The following is a 15,790-nucleotide window of genomic DNA, read 5'->3' as shown; positions in this document are numbered from 1 at the left end:
TGTGTGTGACCTCCTCCTGATCAGATGGCTCTGCGAGGCCCGCGTGAAGGGTTGGCCTGGCCATCAGCCTCAGACCTTCCCGAGAGCCGCCGGCAGGAACGTTTTCTGGCGAACGGTCCATGTGTTTTATATAAATAATCACAGCTTTTACAATTGGCATAATTCATAATAGGGTAATTCCTTATCACTTTGTTTGAATAAAATTTCTAGCAGATACTAGTTTTACAGTGATTTAATCCTTCTCCTAAAATATTCAGCTGAAAGTTCTACCTTGTTTTTTCTCTTTGATGTTTTCCTTGTAGGTTCGTTTTTATATACACTAGAATGTAAACAAGAGAGACAGATTGTCATATCTACGCTTTCTCATTACAAACTGTGTCAGGCTTCTAAACCCCTGAAAAATGAAGTCAGCTTTTATCTTGATTGGTTAATTTAAAAACTAGCCATGTCTTTTCATTGTTGTTTGTGTTTTGTGCACACGTAGAAGTGAGGGCCGTGTCTTTAAAACAGTCTCCTAGGCAGCATGCACACTGCGGTACCTGAGGTGAAGGAGGGTGTCCCCACTGGAGGCCCTAGGGCTCTGAGGGCAGCAAGCTGAATGCAGAGCACACCCTCTCCACCCTTGCCAAGAGGTAGAAGCGTTAGGTTAGCTTGTTTTTTCTTAAAAGTCTTATGCGGATGAAATGCACATGCCGTACAGTGCGTCTGCAAGATAAAAAGAATACAATTCAGTGGATTTTCCTCTGCTGTGTTCACATAGTTGTGCAGTCCATCACCACAATCCACTGTGGAACGCTGCATCACCCCAGAGAGAAACCCCAGCCCCATTAGCGGTCACCATCCACGTCCCTCCCAGCCCCCACCCCAGCCCCTGACAAGCACCTGTCTGCTTTTTGTCTCTGGTTTGCCTCTTCTGAAAATTTCATATAAGTGGAATCATAGAATATGGCTTTTTGTGACTGGCTTCTTTCACTGAGCATAATGCTTGCAAGGTTCGTCCCTGTTGCAGCCTGTGTCATGCTTTGTTGTGCCTGAATAACGTTCCATTGTATAGATATGCCACATTTTATTCGTTCACTCATCATTAGATGGACATTTGGGTTTGCGCTTTTTGGCTGATACAAAGAAAGGCTCTGTGAACACTTGTGTACAAGTTTTCTGTGGACACATGTTCTTATTTCTCTTGGGGATACACCCGGGACTGGAATCGCTAGGTTATATGGCTACTCTGTGTTTAGTCTTTTGATGAACTGCCAGACTGTTTTCCAAGTAGCTATTATACCATTTGCTTTCCTACCAGCAGTGTATGAGATTTCCAAATTCTCCACATCCTCTCCGGCACCTGTGACTGTCTGGTTGGTCGTAGCCGTCCCTGTGTGTGTGTAACAGTATCTCATTCTGTGGGGTCGTCACTTCTGTGATGGTGTCCTTTGTAGCACAGAATGTTTTGATTTTGATGAAGCCCAAATTATCTAATTTTTCTTTTGTCACTTGTACTTCTATTGTCATTCCTAAGAAGGCAGGCCTAGCCTAATGTCACAGAGGTTTACTCCTGTTTTCTTCTAAGGGTTTTATAGTTTTTTCACTTACATTTAGGTCTGTGATCCATTCTGAGTTAGTTTTTAAGGAAGGGACCCACCTTCTGTCCTTTTGAGTGTGGACGTCCAGTTGTCCAGCTGTCCCTAGCACCATGTGTTGGAGAGACCATCTCTCCCACCGAATGGTCTCAGCACCTTGTTGAAAGTCAGCTGATCGTAAATGTAAGGGTTTGTCTCTGGACACACAGCTGTGTTCCTGTTGATCTACATGTGTGTCCATGTGCCAGTGCCACACTGTTTGGATTATGGTCGCTTTGCAGTAAGTTTTGAAATCAGAAGGTCTGAGTTTCTCCAACTGTGCTATTCCATTTCCATATTGTTTTGTCTAGGATCAACTTGTCAAGTTTTGTCTTTAGAAAGAAAAAAGAAAAGAAAGAGAAAAGCCAGCTGTGACTCTCATAGCGCTGCACTGAGTCTGCAGAGCTTAGCTCTGAGGTTAACATCCTGGAGCCTGGAAGGGCAGGGCAGGAGGCAGTGTGGCAGCCCGCGTCCTTCCACCTCCTGTCAGTCTCGGGACAGTGAGACTCCACTTCCTCCCCAAGGAGACCAGGGGAGGCACTGGTTGGATGGTGACGTCTGGTGGCTGGATGGCCCTGGCACAGTCCCTACCTTTCAGAGCAGGACACCTGCCTCCACACAGTCAGACTTGACTCTCAGACAGTTTTCAGTGAAAGGGAACTTTGTTGTGGCCGGTTTCTCTGGGCTGATTTAGAAGGTCTGCTCACTCGTAGCGAGCTGCCACTGTGGCCATGGGGGTCTGCCCTGCATGGAGCAGGCTGGGGGCTGACCCTCGCCTTGTTTCTGTTTGACAGGCAATGTGGTTCTCATGGTCACCTGTCCCTTTCTCACCTCCAGGCAAGGCTTGATATCTGCACCCTGAGGGACACCGTGGCTGCTCACCTGACGCCAGAGAGCAGGTGAGATGCTCCGTGGCCGTGCTGTGAGTGCTCCGAAAACCCCTGTAATAAAGCTCGTCGTGCAGGTGTGAGGTCCCAGGTGAAGGTGACTGATCACAGCGAGCGCTTCTGGCTGTGGTCTCATCGTTCATGTGTGATCAGTTGTTTTGTTAAAAGCACAAACCTACAGTAAGCCAAGGACTCCAGAGACTGCTTCTTTGTAGCACAGAAGGAAAAAAGGTTTAATGTAATTTCATGTTTCTCATTCACTGGGGTAAGTCTTAGTCTCATAAGCGGTATAGCAGAGCATTGCATACTTCTTTTGAAAAGGAGAAAATAAGAATTGAGTCAGTCTATTCATCACAGACTCTGAAGGACAGTTCAAGCATCGTGAGTATCGGCATAAGAGGAAGACCTTGTGGTTTCTCTGCAAAATTTTGTAGTGGAAATTTGATGATAATTTTTAGCTGTTTTGAATGAAAGTCAGGATTTCCTATCATTGAAACATCACTTGGTGAACTGAAACAGCACTACCTACAGAAGATTGTTTACCCCATTGGCAGTATTGCCTGGGCAGTGTTGGGTCCACAGGGAAACTGCTTAAACACGATGTGCGATGTACTCACCATTCGTTTCCAGCTTTGGACGGTGTGCTCATGCCGTCATCCTGACTGTCATTGCTACAGCTGAAAAGACTTCTCCATTTTTTCCTAACACATGAGGTTATTAGCCTCTTACTTCTGGTGGCTGACCAGGAGCCTTTCTGGTTTGTTCCCACCACTGCTACTCTGCACCAAGTGCTGAGTGATAGACACCAGAAAGCACCCGCCCAGGACCCATGGGTGAGGTGCTCTGCATGAGGATGGACCTGCGTGTTCTTCCCCACTGACTTGACCTTTCATAGCCCAGCTTCCTCATCTGTGACAGGAAGATAATAATACTTTCTAGGCAAAGTTTTGGGGGAATTAAATGAGAAACTATGTCAAGCCACCCACTAAACTCTTGGTGGGGTCATCTTCATCCTCTTCTTCATGGTCGTGATGTAAAAATAAAGAGCAATGGCCTCACATTGCTCTTCATCGAATGAGAAGAGGTTGACGGGAAACCAGGTGACAGTGGAGGCAGTGGTAGAGACTTCCTCCACGTCAGGGAAGAGGACTAAGTGCCCACAAGCTGTGACCTGTCCCCACCGCCCCCCCATACCTGCCCCACCAGGAACAACTGGGCACCCTGCCAATTTCTGGGGCCCTGTTGGTACTTTGCTGTCTCTCTGTGTGTTGCTCTGATACCTGCCCCTAGTTTGAGAAACATTGCTCAGAAGTTTATTGCCTGGTCCACTGATGCAGACGTTTTCACAAAAAGAAAAAAATCAAAGGCCACTTTGAAGTCAAAATAATTACATTTATTTCTTTACTTTAGTCAGTAGTCATAAAACAAAGAGGTGAGGAGAACTCTTCCTTAGTGAACAATACAAGTTATTACCAAATAATCTCCCCTAAAATGCTTTAAACTTGATTTAGTAACTTTTCTGGTACTTTCTACTTTAAAAAGTTAAACATACCAAGTAGGTGGTTTTTAAGATTTTTTTTTTCTTTTTTCTTTTTTTTTTTTTTTTTTTTTTTTTGAGGTACGCGGGCCTCTCACTGTTGTGGCCTCTCCCGTTGCGGAGCACAGGCTCCAGACGCGCAGGCTCAGTGGCCATGGCTCACGGGCCCAGCCACTCCGCGGCATGTGGGGTCTTCCCGGACCGGGGCACAAACCCGTGTCCCCTGCATCGGCAGGCGGACTCTCAACCACTGCGCCACCAGGGAAGCCCCAAATAGGTGGTTTTTAAATCCACTCCGTTTTCCGTATTTCATGAAATGAAATGATGTTGAATTACACACACACACACACCCCTCTCCATTATCGTACAAATTTTAAATATGATAACAGCTAAATCCTCTTATGACATGTTCAGTTATTATAAGAGGTTGGCTGGAAATCAGGCCCTGCACAGGTCAATTCTAGAAATACCCCCTTTGTATACTGTTGCACAAGATCATCCCTGTTTCTACTTAGCCCTCTTCCTCCCTTACCAGCTGTTTCATCTATGTACTTCAGCTTTGTTTTGAAAGTAAAGACCTCCTTAAATTTAATGACTCCACACCAAGCTCTCACCTACCACAGCGAGTAGCACCCTTGTGTAAAAATCAGCTTCTTTGCTTTTCAAGTCGTGTTTTATTTGCTGGTTGAATTCTTCGGGCCCTGCTCCTACAAACCCTCACTTTCACTTTCACTTTTCCCCCTGCTTCTACTGGCTGCCCGGCCTGTATGTTTCTCTGTATGTAAGATGCGCTTTTTCTGACGTTTCTCTTCCCGGTGGGGCCGGTGTGTCCCTGCCTGGGATGCTGTCTGTGTTCCAGATCCAGTTTCAAGCAGGCCCTGGAAGCCCTGCCGCAGCTCTCGAGCGGAGCGGACAGAAAGTAAGTCTGGGTGCTGGTCTCAGGGACCTAAACTCCTCCTCTTCAGGTGGAGACTTGGCCTTGAGGAAGGCAGTACTCGGTGGCCCTCAGGTATGCGTTGTGTTAGCTTGTCTCCCACGCGACGGAAGGAGGTAAAACCTGGGTTTTATGACGATTCAGAAATTGGTTCTTTTATTGTTTTAAGTGACCGTACCAGTCCCTTAAACTTCCATAAGAAAGTTTATTTTGACTCATTCAGTAAACTATATTATTACCTGAAATTTTTAAGAAAATACTTCGAGAAACGTAAAAGAGAGGACAGCATAGTAAAATGCAGGACTCAATGATATTTTCCTTCCAGTAGGTCAGCAGTGTACATTTTGTGCTCTGTATAATATGAAGTATTAAGACTAAATTTGTAGGCATGACATAATAAAGTTATATACGTTTTGCTAATATTGTATTAACGGTCTCAGCCTGACCTCAAACTTTGCTACTCACGTAACAGGAAATTCTGACCCGAGACAAAGTCTAGGCCAGGCAAAGGTCATGAGTGCCCGGGCTCCCCTCACCTGAGACAGCGGAAACACCGCCGGCCTGGGCCCCTTCCCCTGCCCAGCCGAGGTCCGCCCACCCTTGCAGTTGGCTGACAAGGCAGACAGTTACGGAGCCCTGACTGCGTGACACCCTCGGCGTGGCCTGGGACAGCACAGAGGATGTTGTGGACACTCAGAGGGCAGAGGGAGCCCGTGGGGTGTGGACGGGGCCGGGAGGACGGGCGGCAGAGACCCTCCTAGGCTCCTGCTCCTCTCGCTGACCGCATGGTTCAAATGCTGTCCATTCCTCTAGCGTGAACATCATGAAAGATTAAAGCAGCCAGGTATCATTAACATGTGCAGCTAGTGCTCGCTGGGCTCAAAAGACCAGTGCTTTTTTTTTTTTTTTTTTTTTTTTTTTTTCTGTACGCGGGCCTCTCACTGCTGTGGCCTCTCCCGTTGCGGAGCACAGGCTCCGGACACACAGGCTCCGCGGCCATGGCTCGCGGGCCCAGCCGCTCCGCGGCATGTGGGATCCTCCGGGATCGGGGCACGAACCCGTGTCCCCTGCATCGGCAGGCGGACTCTCAACCACTGCGCCACCAGGGAGGCCCAAGACCAGTGCTTTTGAGGGAGTCAGGAGCAACAGACACCACAGTGAAGGCCAGGACGGGGGCTGTTTCAGATCTGCGGGGAGCGCCGTTAAACCAGGAAGTAGTTTCTTGACCCCAGTAAGCTCATTTCTTGGCTGCTTCCTCTGAGCCAGATGAGCTGTAAGGTCCCTTGTGGCCCCAGAATGATGTGGCTCTGTCAGGCCAGCACAGGGACCAGGCAGGTTATTGCTGGGGTTGGGACTGACCCTGGGTGTTCTGTGCTTAATTCACCCCTTCAGTCCCCTTCTCCAGTGTTTGTTAAAGGCAGAAATGCAAAATAAGAGCAACAGAAAACAGACCAATAGTTGCCAAGGGGTGGGGTGAGGGCAAAGGTGATGACGGACGGGCAGCATGGGAGGATTTGGAGGTGACGGGACCACTCTGTCCCGACGGCGGGGGTCTGGAGGCTGCTGCGGTGCGTTTAGCAACGGGCACAGAACTGATGCCCAAAGGAGTACATTTCAGTGTATGTGAAGTGTTTAAAGTTAGAGGCTCAGATACCCAGACACCAGTCTGTTTGGGGGAAGCGTCTAACTAATCTAGGGGAAGGGGACGGAAGGGCAATTTTACATATAAAGGTGAGCACGTCTGTATGTATGTGTCCTTTCAGCGAGCTGCTTGGGTCAGCTTATTTCTGTCATTGAGTCCAGAATCCACAGATAAATGACTTTCCTGGCCCAGGGAGGCACCGTGGGGCGGGGCGTGTGGGGGACCAGACCGGGCGAGCGGGTCTGGGTCCCGCCCGCCTCCCGCCCGTGGCTGTCAGTGCCTCTCCCCACAGGCTGCTGGAGTTGCTGCTGAGCCGGGTCAGGAGCGGCGTGCACCTGCAGCTCGCCTGCTTCCAGGCCGCCCCTCCGCCTGCCGTGAAGACGCAGGTGCCTTCCAGATGACGTGCTCCCCTGAGCGCCCACAGGTATACCTGGGCGGAAAGCACCGGTTAGGCTTGCGATCTCTCTCTCTTTCCTTTCCCTTGAATTGGTAGCTTAGGAAGATGTTGGTATGTGTTATATTTCAACCAAAATGACCTGATGTAAAATGTCCAAGCAGCATTTGCTTTGTCGCTTTTATTACATTAGGCCCTGTATGACTTTAAAATACCTTTTTAAAACACAGAGCTTTCTCTCGTAGCTGCATGCTGCATGGTGAAGGCTGTGGAAGACGGGGCGGCTCACGCCTACACCGAAGCACCTTCCGGGGCCTCCTGCAGCTTCCAGGGCACCTGGGGCGGCAACGAGAGATTCATCAGGATGTTACATGCGAGCATCTGGAGCTTCAGCTGTCCTAAACTGTGCAGCTGTGCTTAAAACCTTTATTTCGTACAGATGGCTCCCGATTCAAGTAGACTTTTAGAAAAATGTGTGGTCTGAATAAAAAGGTATGATATTTGGGCTGTGCTTTCTGTGGTCCTCCATCCGTGAGTTAACTGCTGCTGGTTTCTATGTTCACAGCGCTCGTGACATCGGGCCTCTTTTGTGTGACTCGCCCTGAACCTGACGTGGGCCTCGCGGCATCGTGCCTCCTGCCCCAGGACCCCCTTGCACGTGTGGGGAACGGCAGGCCCAGGCGCCTCGCCCACGCTGCCCCTCTGGCACCTTCTGTGCCACTTCTAGCCCCTCGAGTGGCCTGCTCGGTGGCCGCGGGGGCTCTGCTCTGGTGGCATCTGTGTCACCAGGCGTGGGAGCTGCCGCTGACACCGTTACCAGAGCAGGTCAGGCTGCCGCGACCTCCTTCAGGGTCAGCTTCCCCAACCTGACTTTGTCACACCGTTTGCTTCAGAAAACTGAGTCAGGGTTTTAGATTTTTCCAGGGATGTCACACAATCCCCATTTCAACGCTGGCATTAAGGTCTGTATTAATACGGGGAACTCTGCGGTCCGGCATGGCCATGCGCAGGGTCCATCGTTGGAAGTAAGTCCCTGTTGTGTTTGTGCATTTGGTGTTGGGGGATGGGACGTGGCAACTAGAAGGGAAAGTTTCATCTTGTACAGATGTGCTGGATTAAGAAATATATATTAAGAAATATATGGACTGTCGTCTATCCTAAGCATTTTAACCATTGTATCTGCCACGGCTGAGAACTAAATTACAAAACTCCAATCCTGAGTGTTCATGTTATTGTAAATATCTGATGCAGAGCCTTCAGCCAATACAGAGTGTGTCCTTAATACAGGATGTAAGTTAGTTGACGTTTTTTCCCTAAGCATCTTTATTTCAGCATTTTCATTAGCTATGTAACTTTTTATATGTCTGGTTATAACCCTCACAATAAATAATGGGTTGGCCAAAAAGTTTGTTCAGAACTTTTGGGCCAACCCAGTGCTTAAATCCCGGTTTACCTTGTGTTTGTCTGATCACTGTTGGAAAGCATTACCAGGGGTCCCCCTGATTCGCCTCTTGTTGGGGGCCCCGCCCTGTCAGGCCCATAGGAGCCAAGACGAGGACTTCATGGCTCAGGGAAGCACAATAACACTTAAGCAAAAGAGGACTAGGGAAGCACTTCTGGGGCTCGGAATGGAGCGTAGGAGCATAAGAACCTCAAACCCAAAGGTGGGGGTTCACGGAGGACTTGCTGGAAGAACAGCTGCTCGGGCTACAGAAGACGATTTAGTGGTTAAGAGGAGATTGCTGGCTGTAGTGAAGTTAGAAGAAAGCTGAGAGGTGAAGCAGGACACAGAGCCAACATGCAAGAGGTGAAAACAGGCGCCGAGAAGGTGCGAGGCAGCGAGAGGCCCTTGGGTCCAGCACAGCCACGTTGGCCTGGCCTTCAGCACCAGGAAAGTACTGGAAGTGGTCTGGGCTTGCCGAGACTCCCTGTATCTGTGTCCCATGAAAGTGCACGTTCCAGAAATTATCCCCTCGTCACAGACAAGCATCACTGCAGTGGATGCGGCACCCAAGTCACTGTCCCGTCCCCGTCCTTCACCCAGTTTTCTTGAAGAAGGAGAACTGAAGAGCTTGCACTTGCAACTCTGATTTGGTTCCAGACGGTGCCGGGTCTCTGTCCTGATCACGTGCTGTCAGGCGTGCAGCTGGTGGTTGTCTGAGAGCCACCGGGTGTTTGAACCAGCTTTTACATCAAGATGAGGGTTCTAAAATGAGCGTCAACTAGGTTTTATTTAATACATGGTTAAAGTAATTGTCATAAAACATTTACCTAGCAGTACTGTCGTGAAGGTAAATACGCTCTGAAATCTAAAACATGGATTGGATGTTTGATATGCATAACACAGAACGTCGGTGTCAATGACTTTAGCTTGGCTTTAAATGCAGGCTGCGTATTGGTTACGTATGAGACTCATCATGCTCTTTGTGCACTGATGCTACCTCAGTTTCTGTTCACCCACAGTTTTCATTCAGTTTCACTGTATGTATCACTGGAAAGCCTTTTTGTGCCTGGCCAGCTGATAAATACATAACAAAAATGTTTTCCAGACAGGAGCTGGGTCTGCGGGTGTGCCTGTTGGTGAAAGCCAGGAGGGCCCCTCGACCCTCTGGCCCTGGAGCTGGCCGCACTGTCCTCCTCATCTTGGAACCATGACTGTCCTGGCTTGTGACTGTGGCCACTGTTGACCATTGTGCTGGTTTTCGTTGTTTCTGTCACATTTTTCTCGAATTTCCCTTCCTGCCCTCCCTGCCTACAAACCTCCAGCTGGGCACAAGCAACCCCTGAGAACAGAGACCACTGCTGACTCTGATTGCCCGGGGAGGCCCGGGGACTTGAGTGGGGCTGAGCCACAGCAGTCACGGAGCGACGGGATCATGGTGAGAGCAGAGGCCGTCGGCAGGCGTGGCGGGGGTCCAGGGGATGAGTGCGGAGAGGTGGTGGCTGGGCTTGGCAGTTTCCTGATCTCCTGAGTGACCAGAGAGCGACAGGGAAGGAGTCAGAGGAACTGGAGACTTGGCACCGACTGCCCACCGGCCGCTGGGTCAGCCCGCAGGCCCCTCCCGGGCTCTGGGTGTCCGGTCAGTTCCGTCGGGTCGCCGCTCCTGGGCCCTCAGCCAGGGATGTGCTGAGAGCCTTTCCTGCTGCCCTTGCTGCGTTTTCTACGTAGTCTTCCCTCACCCCAGAGCCCCTCCACCCCAGCTCTGCGGAGGGCCTTGCAGACGTGCTCAGGTTTGCCTGGAGCAGGCTCAGCAGGCCGCCCAGCCTGTCCCCTCAGGTTCCCGCCTCCGCCCACTGCTGGAGCAGCCACGGCTCCATCCCTCCTTGGTCTGGCAGCTCCCTGAGAAGGGTGGGTGGAGGTGAGTGTCTGAGACCTTGAGCAGCCGCGTGAGGACTCTGGCGTGGGGGCACCTTCCCAGCTCTCGAGCCTCTGCACCGTCGGCCTCAGTGCCTGGCTCTGCCGCTCTCCGCTTGGAGGATTGTCTCCTTTTCCCAGCTCTCAGTTCCTGACGTTGCTCTGGGTTGTGATGCCTTTTGGTTCCTAGTGCTGAATCGAATGTCTTTAGATTCTGGGAAGTTGTCTTGAATCATTTCTTTGAATCTCCTCTGCCCCTGGTGTGTGTTGTTTTGTTTTGTTTTTTCCTCTTTGTTTTTAGTATTAGGATCTCCTATCCTGGACCTTTTTAAAATTTTAAAAATCTTTTCCCTCTTGTTTTCTCTTTGCCTTTATCCTACTTTCTGGGAAACTTTCGCATTTACTGTCCAGCCTTCCTGTTGGGTTTTTCATTTCTGCTATGTTTTTTTTAATGTATGAGTTTTTTGTCCCCTGAATATTCTTTTTTATAGAGTCCTGTTTATTTCTTATTTCTCTGGGAATAATAATATGCTTCTAGAAGATTCTTTTCTTTTTTCGTAGTCTCCAATTTGCTGTATTCTTCTGTCTTATGCATTAGAATAAATGTCATAAGCGTTCTTCTGATTTCTAGCAAGCTTGGATATCTACTTACATTTAGCAGTAGGGCACTATAAAGCTGAATTGGATTGTAAGCTCCCTGTGGTGGAAGGGGCTTATCAACTATGGGCTTCAATTAGGGTGGTCTGGATGGGCCTTTTCATTGGGGAATCCCCAAAATTGATATATTTAGGTCACTTCTCTGGGACTGATCAGATTTCCCAGAGGGGGTTCTTCTGACCTCATGCCAAGTGGGTATGAGGTGCCTTCAGCGTCTAGAAGCAAGAGCAGGAGGAAGGCTGGGAGGTCACGTTTTCAGGGCAGTACCCCTGCTCTCACCTGGACCTGGTATCACACAAGCTCCTGCGTTTACCATCGCAGAGAAGGAAGCTCTGGCTCTGCTGAGGGGGGCACGTGAGGAGCCCTGGGAACATCTGCCTCCTCTTATCAGCCTTTGAGCCGACCATTCAGTTTTAGCCCAACTTTATCCCCACTTTTGGAAGTTCCCACACCACAAGTTCTTGAGCCTTTGGGGCTCAATTTTGCAGTGTAAACTAGGTTGCATCCTTGTTTTTCATACTGCCAGTTTAGGATCTGACTTTTTTAGGTCAGCTACATCAGTTTCCACTCACCCATATCCTTGGCAGCTTTTAAACTCCTGTGGCTATTTCGTCTCCTGTTCTCTTTTTTCTTTGCAGATATACCTATATATTTATTTCATTGTATTATTAACTATATAACTACATCTATACTGTTGTGTGCAGTAGATGGACTGTGTGCATATACTGGGTATGGATGCTGTATGTACACACATACACACACACAAATGCACTGTCATTTTCATAGGGTTTTGGTTAGAGCTAAGGTTAATGTGTGGTTTCAGTCTGCCATCTGTAACTGAAAGTTCAGGTTAACTTTTTGTTTTTTTGTTTTGTTTGATCATAACACCAAACTCCTTACATGTGCATGGTCTTCAGGTTTGTTGCTCACAAGATATGATCATTTACTACAACTTTCAAAAGTTGAAAGGCGTGTTAGGGGAGAGGAGCCATGGCCTCCTGTTCTGATGACACCGCTCCCCACCCCCGGGGCTGACAGTACCAAGTCAGACTTAGTGTGCAGAAGACATCTTTTATCCCATAGTTAGAAATAAGTCGCACAATACAACAACGACGAAGTCTTCCCAAAAAGTCAAACTTGAACACCTAGATCTATCTACTTAATCCATAGGAAGCACAGGGGATAGAAGAACATATCAATGGACAATTAGCAGAATCACTGCAGGCAGACCTCGGGGATATTATGGGCTCAGTTTCAGACACTGCAATAAAAGGAAGAGTCATACAGATTGTTTGGTTTCCCAATGCATATAGGAGTTGTGTTTACACGATACTGTAAGTGTGCAATAGCATTATACCTAAAAAAAAATACATACCTTAATTTACAAATAGTTTATTGCTAAAAATCGCTAGCCATCACCTGAGCCTTCAGCGAGTCATAATCTTTTTGCTGGTGGAGGGTCTTGCCTTACTTGGTGGTGGCTGCTGGCTGATCAGGGTGGTGGTCTCTGAAGGCTGGGGTGGCTGCGGCCGTTTCTTAAAATAAGACAATGAAGTTTGCCACATGGACTGACTCTTCCTTTCACGGACGATTTCTCTGTAGCCTGCAATGTTTGATAGCATTTTACCCACAGTAGAACTTCTTTTGAAACTGGAGTCCTCTCAAAATCTGCCACTGTTTTAGCAGCTAACTTTAGGCAGTATTCTAAATCCTTTGTTAGAATGTCAACAATCTTCACGGCATCTTTACCAGGAGTAAATTCTGTCTGAGGAAACCACTTTCTTGGCTCATCCATAAGACACAACTCCTCCTCTGTTCAGAGTTTATCCTGAGATGAGAGCAGTTCAGTCACACCTTAGACCCCACGTCTCGTTCTAGGTCTCTTGCTGTTTCCACCACATCTGCAGTTCCTTCCTCCACTGAAGTCTTGAGCCCCTCAAGGTCATCCATGAGGGTTGGAATCCACTTCTTCCAAACTCCTGTTAATGTTGACATTTTGACCGCTTCCCATGAATCACAGATGGCCTTAATGGCCTCTAGATTGCTGAATCCTTTCCAGAAGGTTTTCAGTTTCCTTTGCCCTGATCTGTAAGAGGAATCACTATCTACTGCAGCTGTAGCCTTACAAAATGTATTTCTTAAATGGTAAGACTTGGAAGTCAAGATGGCTCCTTGATCCATGGGCTGCAGGATGGATGTGTTAGCAGACATGAAAACAACATGAACCTCATGGTCCATCAGAGCTCTTGGGTGATCAGGTACCTGGTCAATGAGCAGTAATATTTGGAAAGGAATCTTACTTTCTCAGCAGTAGGTCTCAACGGTGGGCTTAAAATAATCAGTAAACCATGCGGTCAACAGATGTGCTGTCATCCAGGCTTTGTTGTTCCATTTATAGAGCACAGGCAGAGTAGATTTAACGTAGTTCTTAAGGGCTTTAGGATTTTCAGATGGTAAATGAGCATTGGTTTCACTTAAAGTCACCAGCTGCAAGAGCGCCTAACGAGAGTCAGCCTATCCTTTGAAGCTTTGAAGTCGGGCATTGACTTCTCCTCTTAAGGTATGAAAGTCCTGGATGGCATCTTCTTCCAGCAGAAGGCTGTTTCTTCTGGCGTTGAAGATCTGTTGTTCAGTGGAGCCACCTTCATGAATTATCTCAGCTCCAGCTTCTGGATAACTTGCTGCAGCTACTCCCTCAGCACTTGGTGCTTCACCTGGCACTTTTCTGTTATGGAGACAGCTTCTCTCCTTCAGCCTCGGAACCAGCCTCTGCTGGCTTCACGCTTTTCTTCTGCAGCTTCCTTACCTTTCTCGGCCTTCATAGAATTGAGGAGAGTTGGGGCCTTGCTCTGGATTAGACTTGGGCTTAAGGGAATGTTGTGGCCGGTTTGATCTTCTATCCAGACACTAAAACTTCCTCCGTATCAGCAGTAAGGCTGTCTCACTTGCTTACCATTCGTGTGTTCACTGGAGGAGCACTTTTCATTTCCTTTAAGAACTTTTCCTTTGCCTTCACAACTTGGCTAACTGTCACAGGGGCCTTATCTCACCTTTCGACATGCCTTCCTCACTAAGCTTAATAATTTAAAGTGAGAGGCATACATCATTCTCTTCACTTTGGATATATTTGAAATTTTCCGTAGTAAAATTTTTTAAAGAGGACGGACATAGAAAGATAGCCACTGAATAGCCCAGCTCATTTATACTAAAGTGTCATCAACTGAACAAGTACAGGTAATTGATATCGAACCCTTTCATGATTGGAAAGAGATGACTGGAGAGTGAGTGGGCATCAGACACCTGCAGGGGCTGAGAGGCCCTGTGAGGACCACTGTGTGCCTGCGCGTCCTGCTGAACAGGAAGGTGTAGGCTGAGCTCTGTGTTAAGGCAGGTTTTCATGGGTCACGTCATGAGGAATCAGAGCTGCAGTCTTGTCTTAGCATGAGTAGGGTGGTGCTGGCTGCTGCTATGGCAACAGGCATAGGTTCCAGCATATCATTGTGGGTATATTTTGAAAGTAAGTCTCAGAAAAAAGATGATCTCTATAAAAGGAGGTAATTTTATGTAGAAAAATGAAAGTATTTCCCTTTCCTTATGCACACTAGGAGTATTAGTATTTTAGGGGATAATGATTATAGTCAGAGTAAAGCTTAATGTTTCAAAAGGTACTGAGTTCTAATTCTTCTCCTTGCTGGATAAAATCCTATCAGATGACACTCTTGCAGATAACAACCATAAACTACAGCCATAATTCATAAAGCAACAACCTGAAGGCACTAAGGAGTGAACAGAGCAGGCAGAATCCACACTCACATTATCAGAGGTACATGGAGTGATTTTCCATTTTTGTGGCTTTTAGCTGGGAACCAGGTGTAGTTGGCACACCCGGTGTGAAGAGGGTGACAAGGGGCGCCGGTGGGAAAACTAATGTGTTTCTGCTCTTAGAAGATTGTATCCAGAAAATTGCAGCTACTGGAGAGAGAGGGAGAATTTTAGAAAAGAAGGAACCAGAGAAGAGACCCCCAAATTCTGTTTGTCTAACTCTCTGGCTGACACCCCTGAACAACACCTGAATGAAGCAGAACAGTTCAGCTAAAGATGAAGACGCAGCCTGAGATGAAAGCTACCAGTCAAGAAACATGCAAAGACTGAGTTTGCCATTCAAGTCAAATCAACTGCATTTGGTTGCTGATCCAGATTATTAGCAGCTTATCTCCTAATACCTAGAATTAACACCCAAAATTACCTGACACATGAAGAACAAGGAAAATGGAGGACATTTTCAAGAGAACAGGAAAATCAACTGAGACCAACCTCAGTAGATCAGTGGGTGTCATCTAAAATGCAGAATAGAGAGGAGAATGTTTGGGATAAAGTGTTAGATGTAACCAGATAGTGTGACATACGTGTAATCGGAGTTCTAGAAGGAGAACAAATAAGAGGGGCAAAAAAGATAAAGAGCAACTCTGGTAGCAGCAGTAGACCTCACATCAGAAATTACAGACCCAGGAGAGAGTGAAATAGCCACGTCTGAAGTGACAGAAGAAAGAAACCGTCAACCAGACTTCTATGTCAAGTGAAAATGTTCTTCCAGAATGAAAGCAAAATAAAGACATTTTCAGATAAAACTAAGAGAACGTGTTGCCAGCAGACCTGCACCATAAGAAATGATAAAGGAAGTTCTTCAAACTGAGAGGAGGTGACATCTGATGGAGCCTCACGTCCTCAAAAATCCACAGAGAGCATCTGAGATGGTTAAATACACCTC

At 47.6% G+C, this 15,790-nt stretch overlaps 1 protein-coding gene across 6 annotated transcripts in view; it reads left to right on the top strand.

The window, feature by feature from the left end:
* The window catches only part of EXOC2 (exocyst complex component 2), a 153,878-nt gene extending 146,363 nt beyond the window's left edge, over positions 1 to 7,515 (top strand). For all 6 annotated transcript variants that reach the window (XM_060111138.1, XM_060111136.1, XM_060111137.1 and 3 more), the window contains 4 exons: positions 2,454 to 2,515; positions 4,900 to 4,959; positions 6,909 to 7,040; positions 7,256 to 7,515. In XM_060111138.1, coding sequence (XP_059967121.1) covers positions 2,454 to 2,515; positions 4,900 to 4,959; positions 6,909 to 7,017 — 231 coding nt within the window. In that variant the 3' untranslated portion in view covers positions 7,018 to 7,040; positions 7,256 to 7,515. The remainder of the gene's footprint in view (positions 1 to 2,453; positions 2,516 to 4,899; positions 4,960 to 6,908; positions 7,041 to 7,255) is intronic.
* The last annotated feature ends 8,275 nt before the right edge of the window (positions 7,516 to 15,790 follow it).

This window comes from Mesoplodon densirostris, chromosome 10 (assembly GCF_025265405.1).
Source record: "Mesoplodon densirostris isolate mMesDen1 chromosome 10, mMesDen1 primary haplotype, whole genome shotgun sequence".
In the NCBI taxonomy this organism is placed as follows: domain Eukaryota; kingdom Metazoa; phylum Chordata; class Mammalia; order Artiodactyla; family Ziphiidae; genus Mesoplodon; species Mesoplodon densirostris.
The sequence above is the reverse complement of the archived record's forward strand: the minus strand, read 5'-3'. Positions and strand labels throughout refer to the sequence as shown.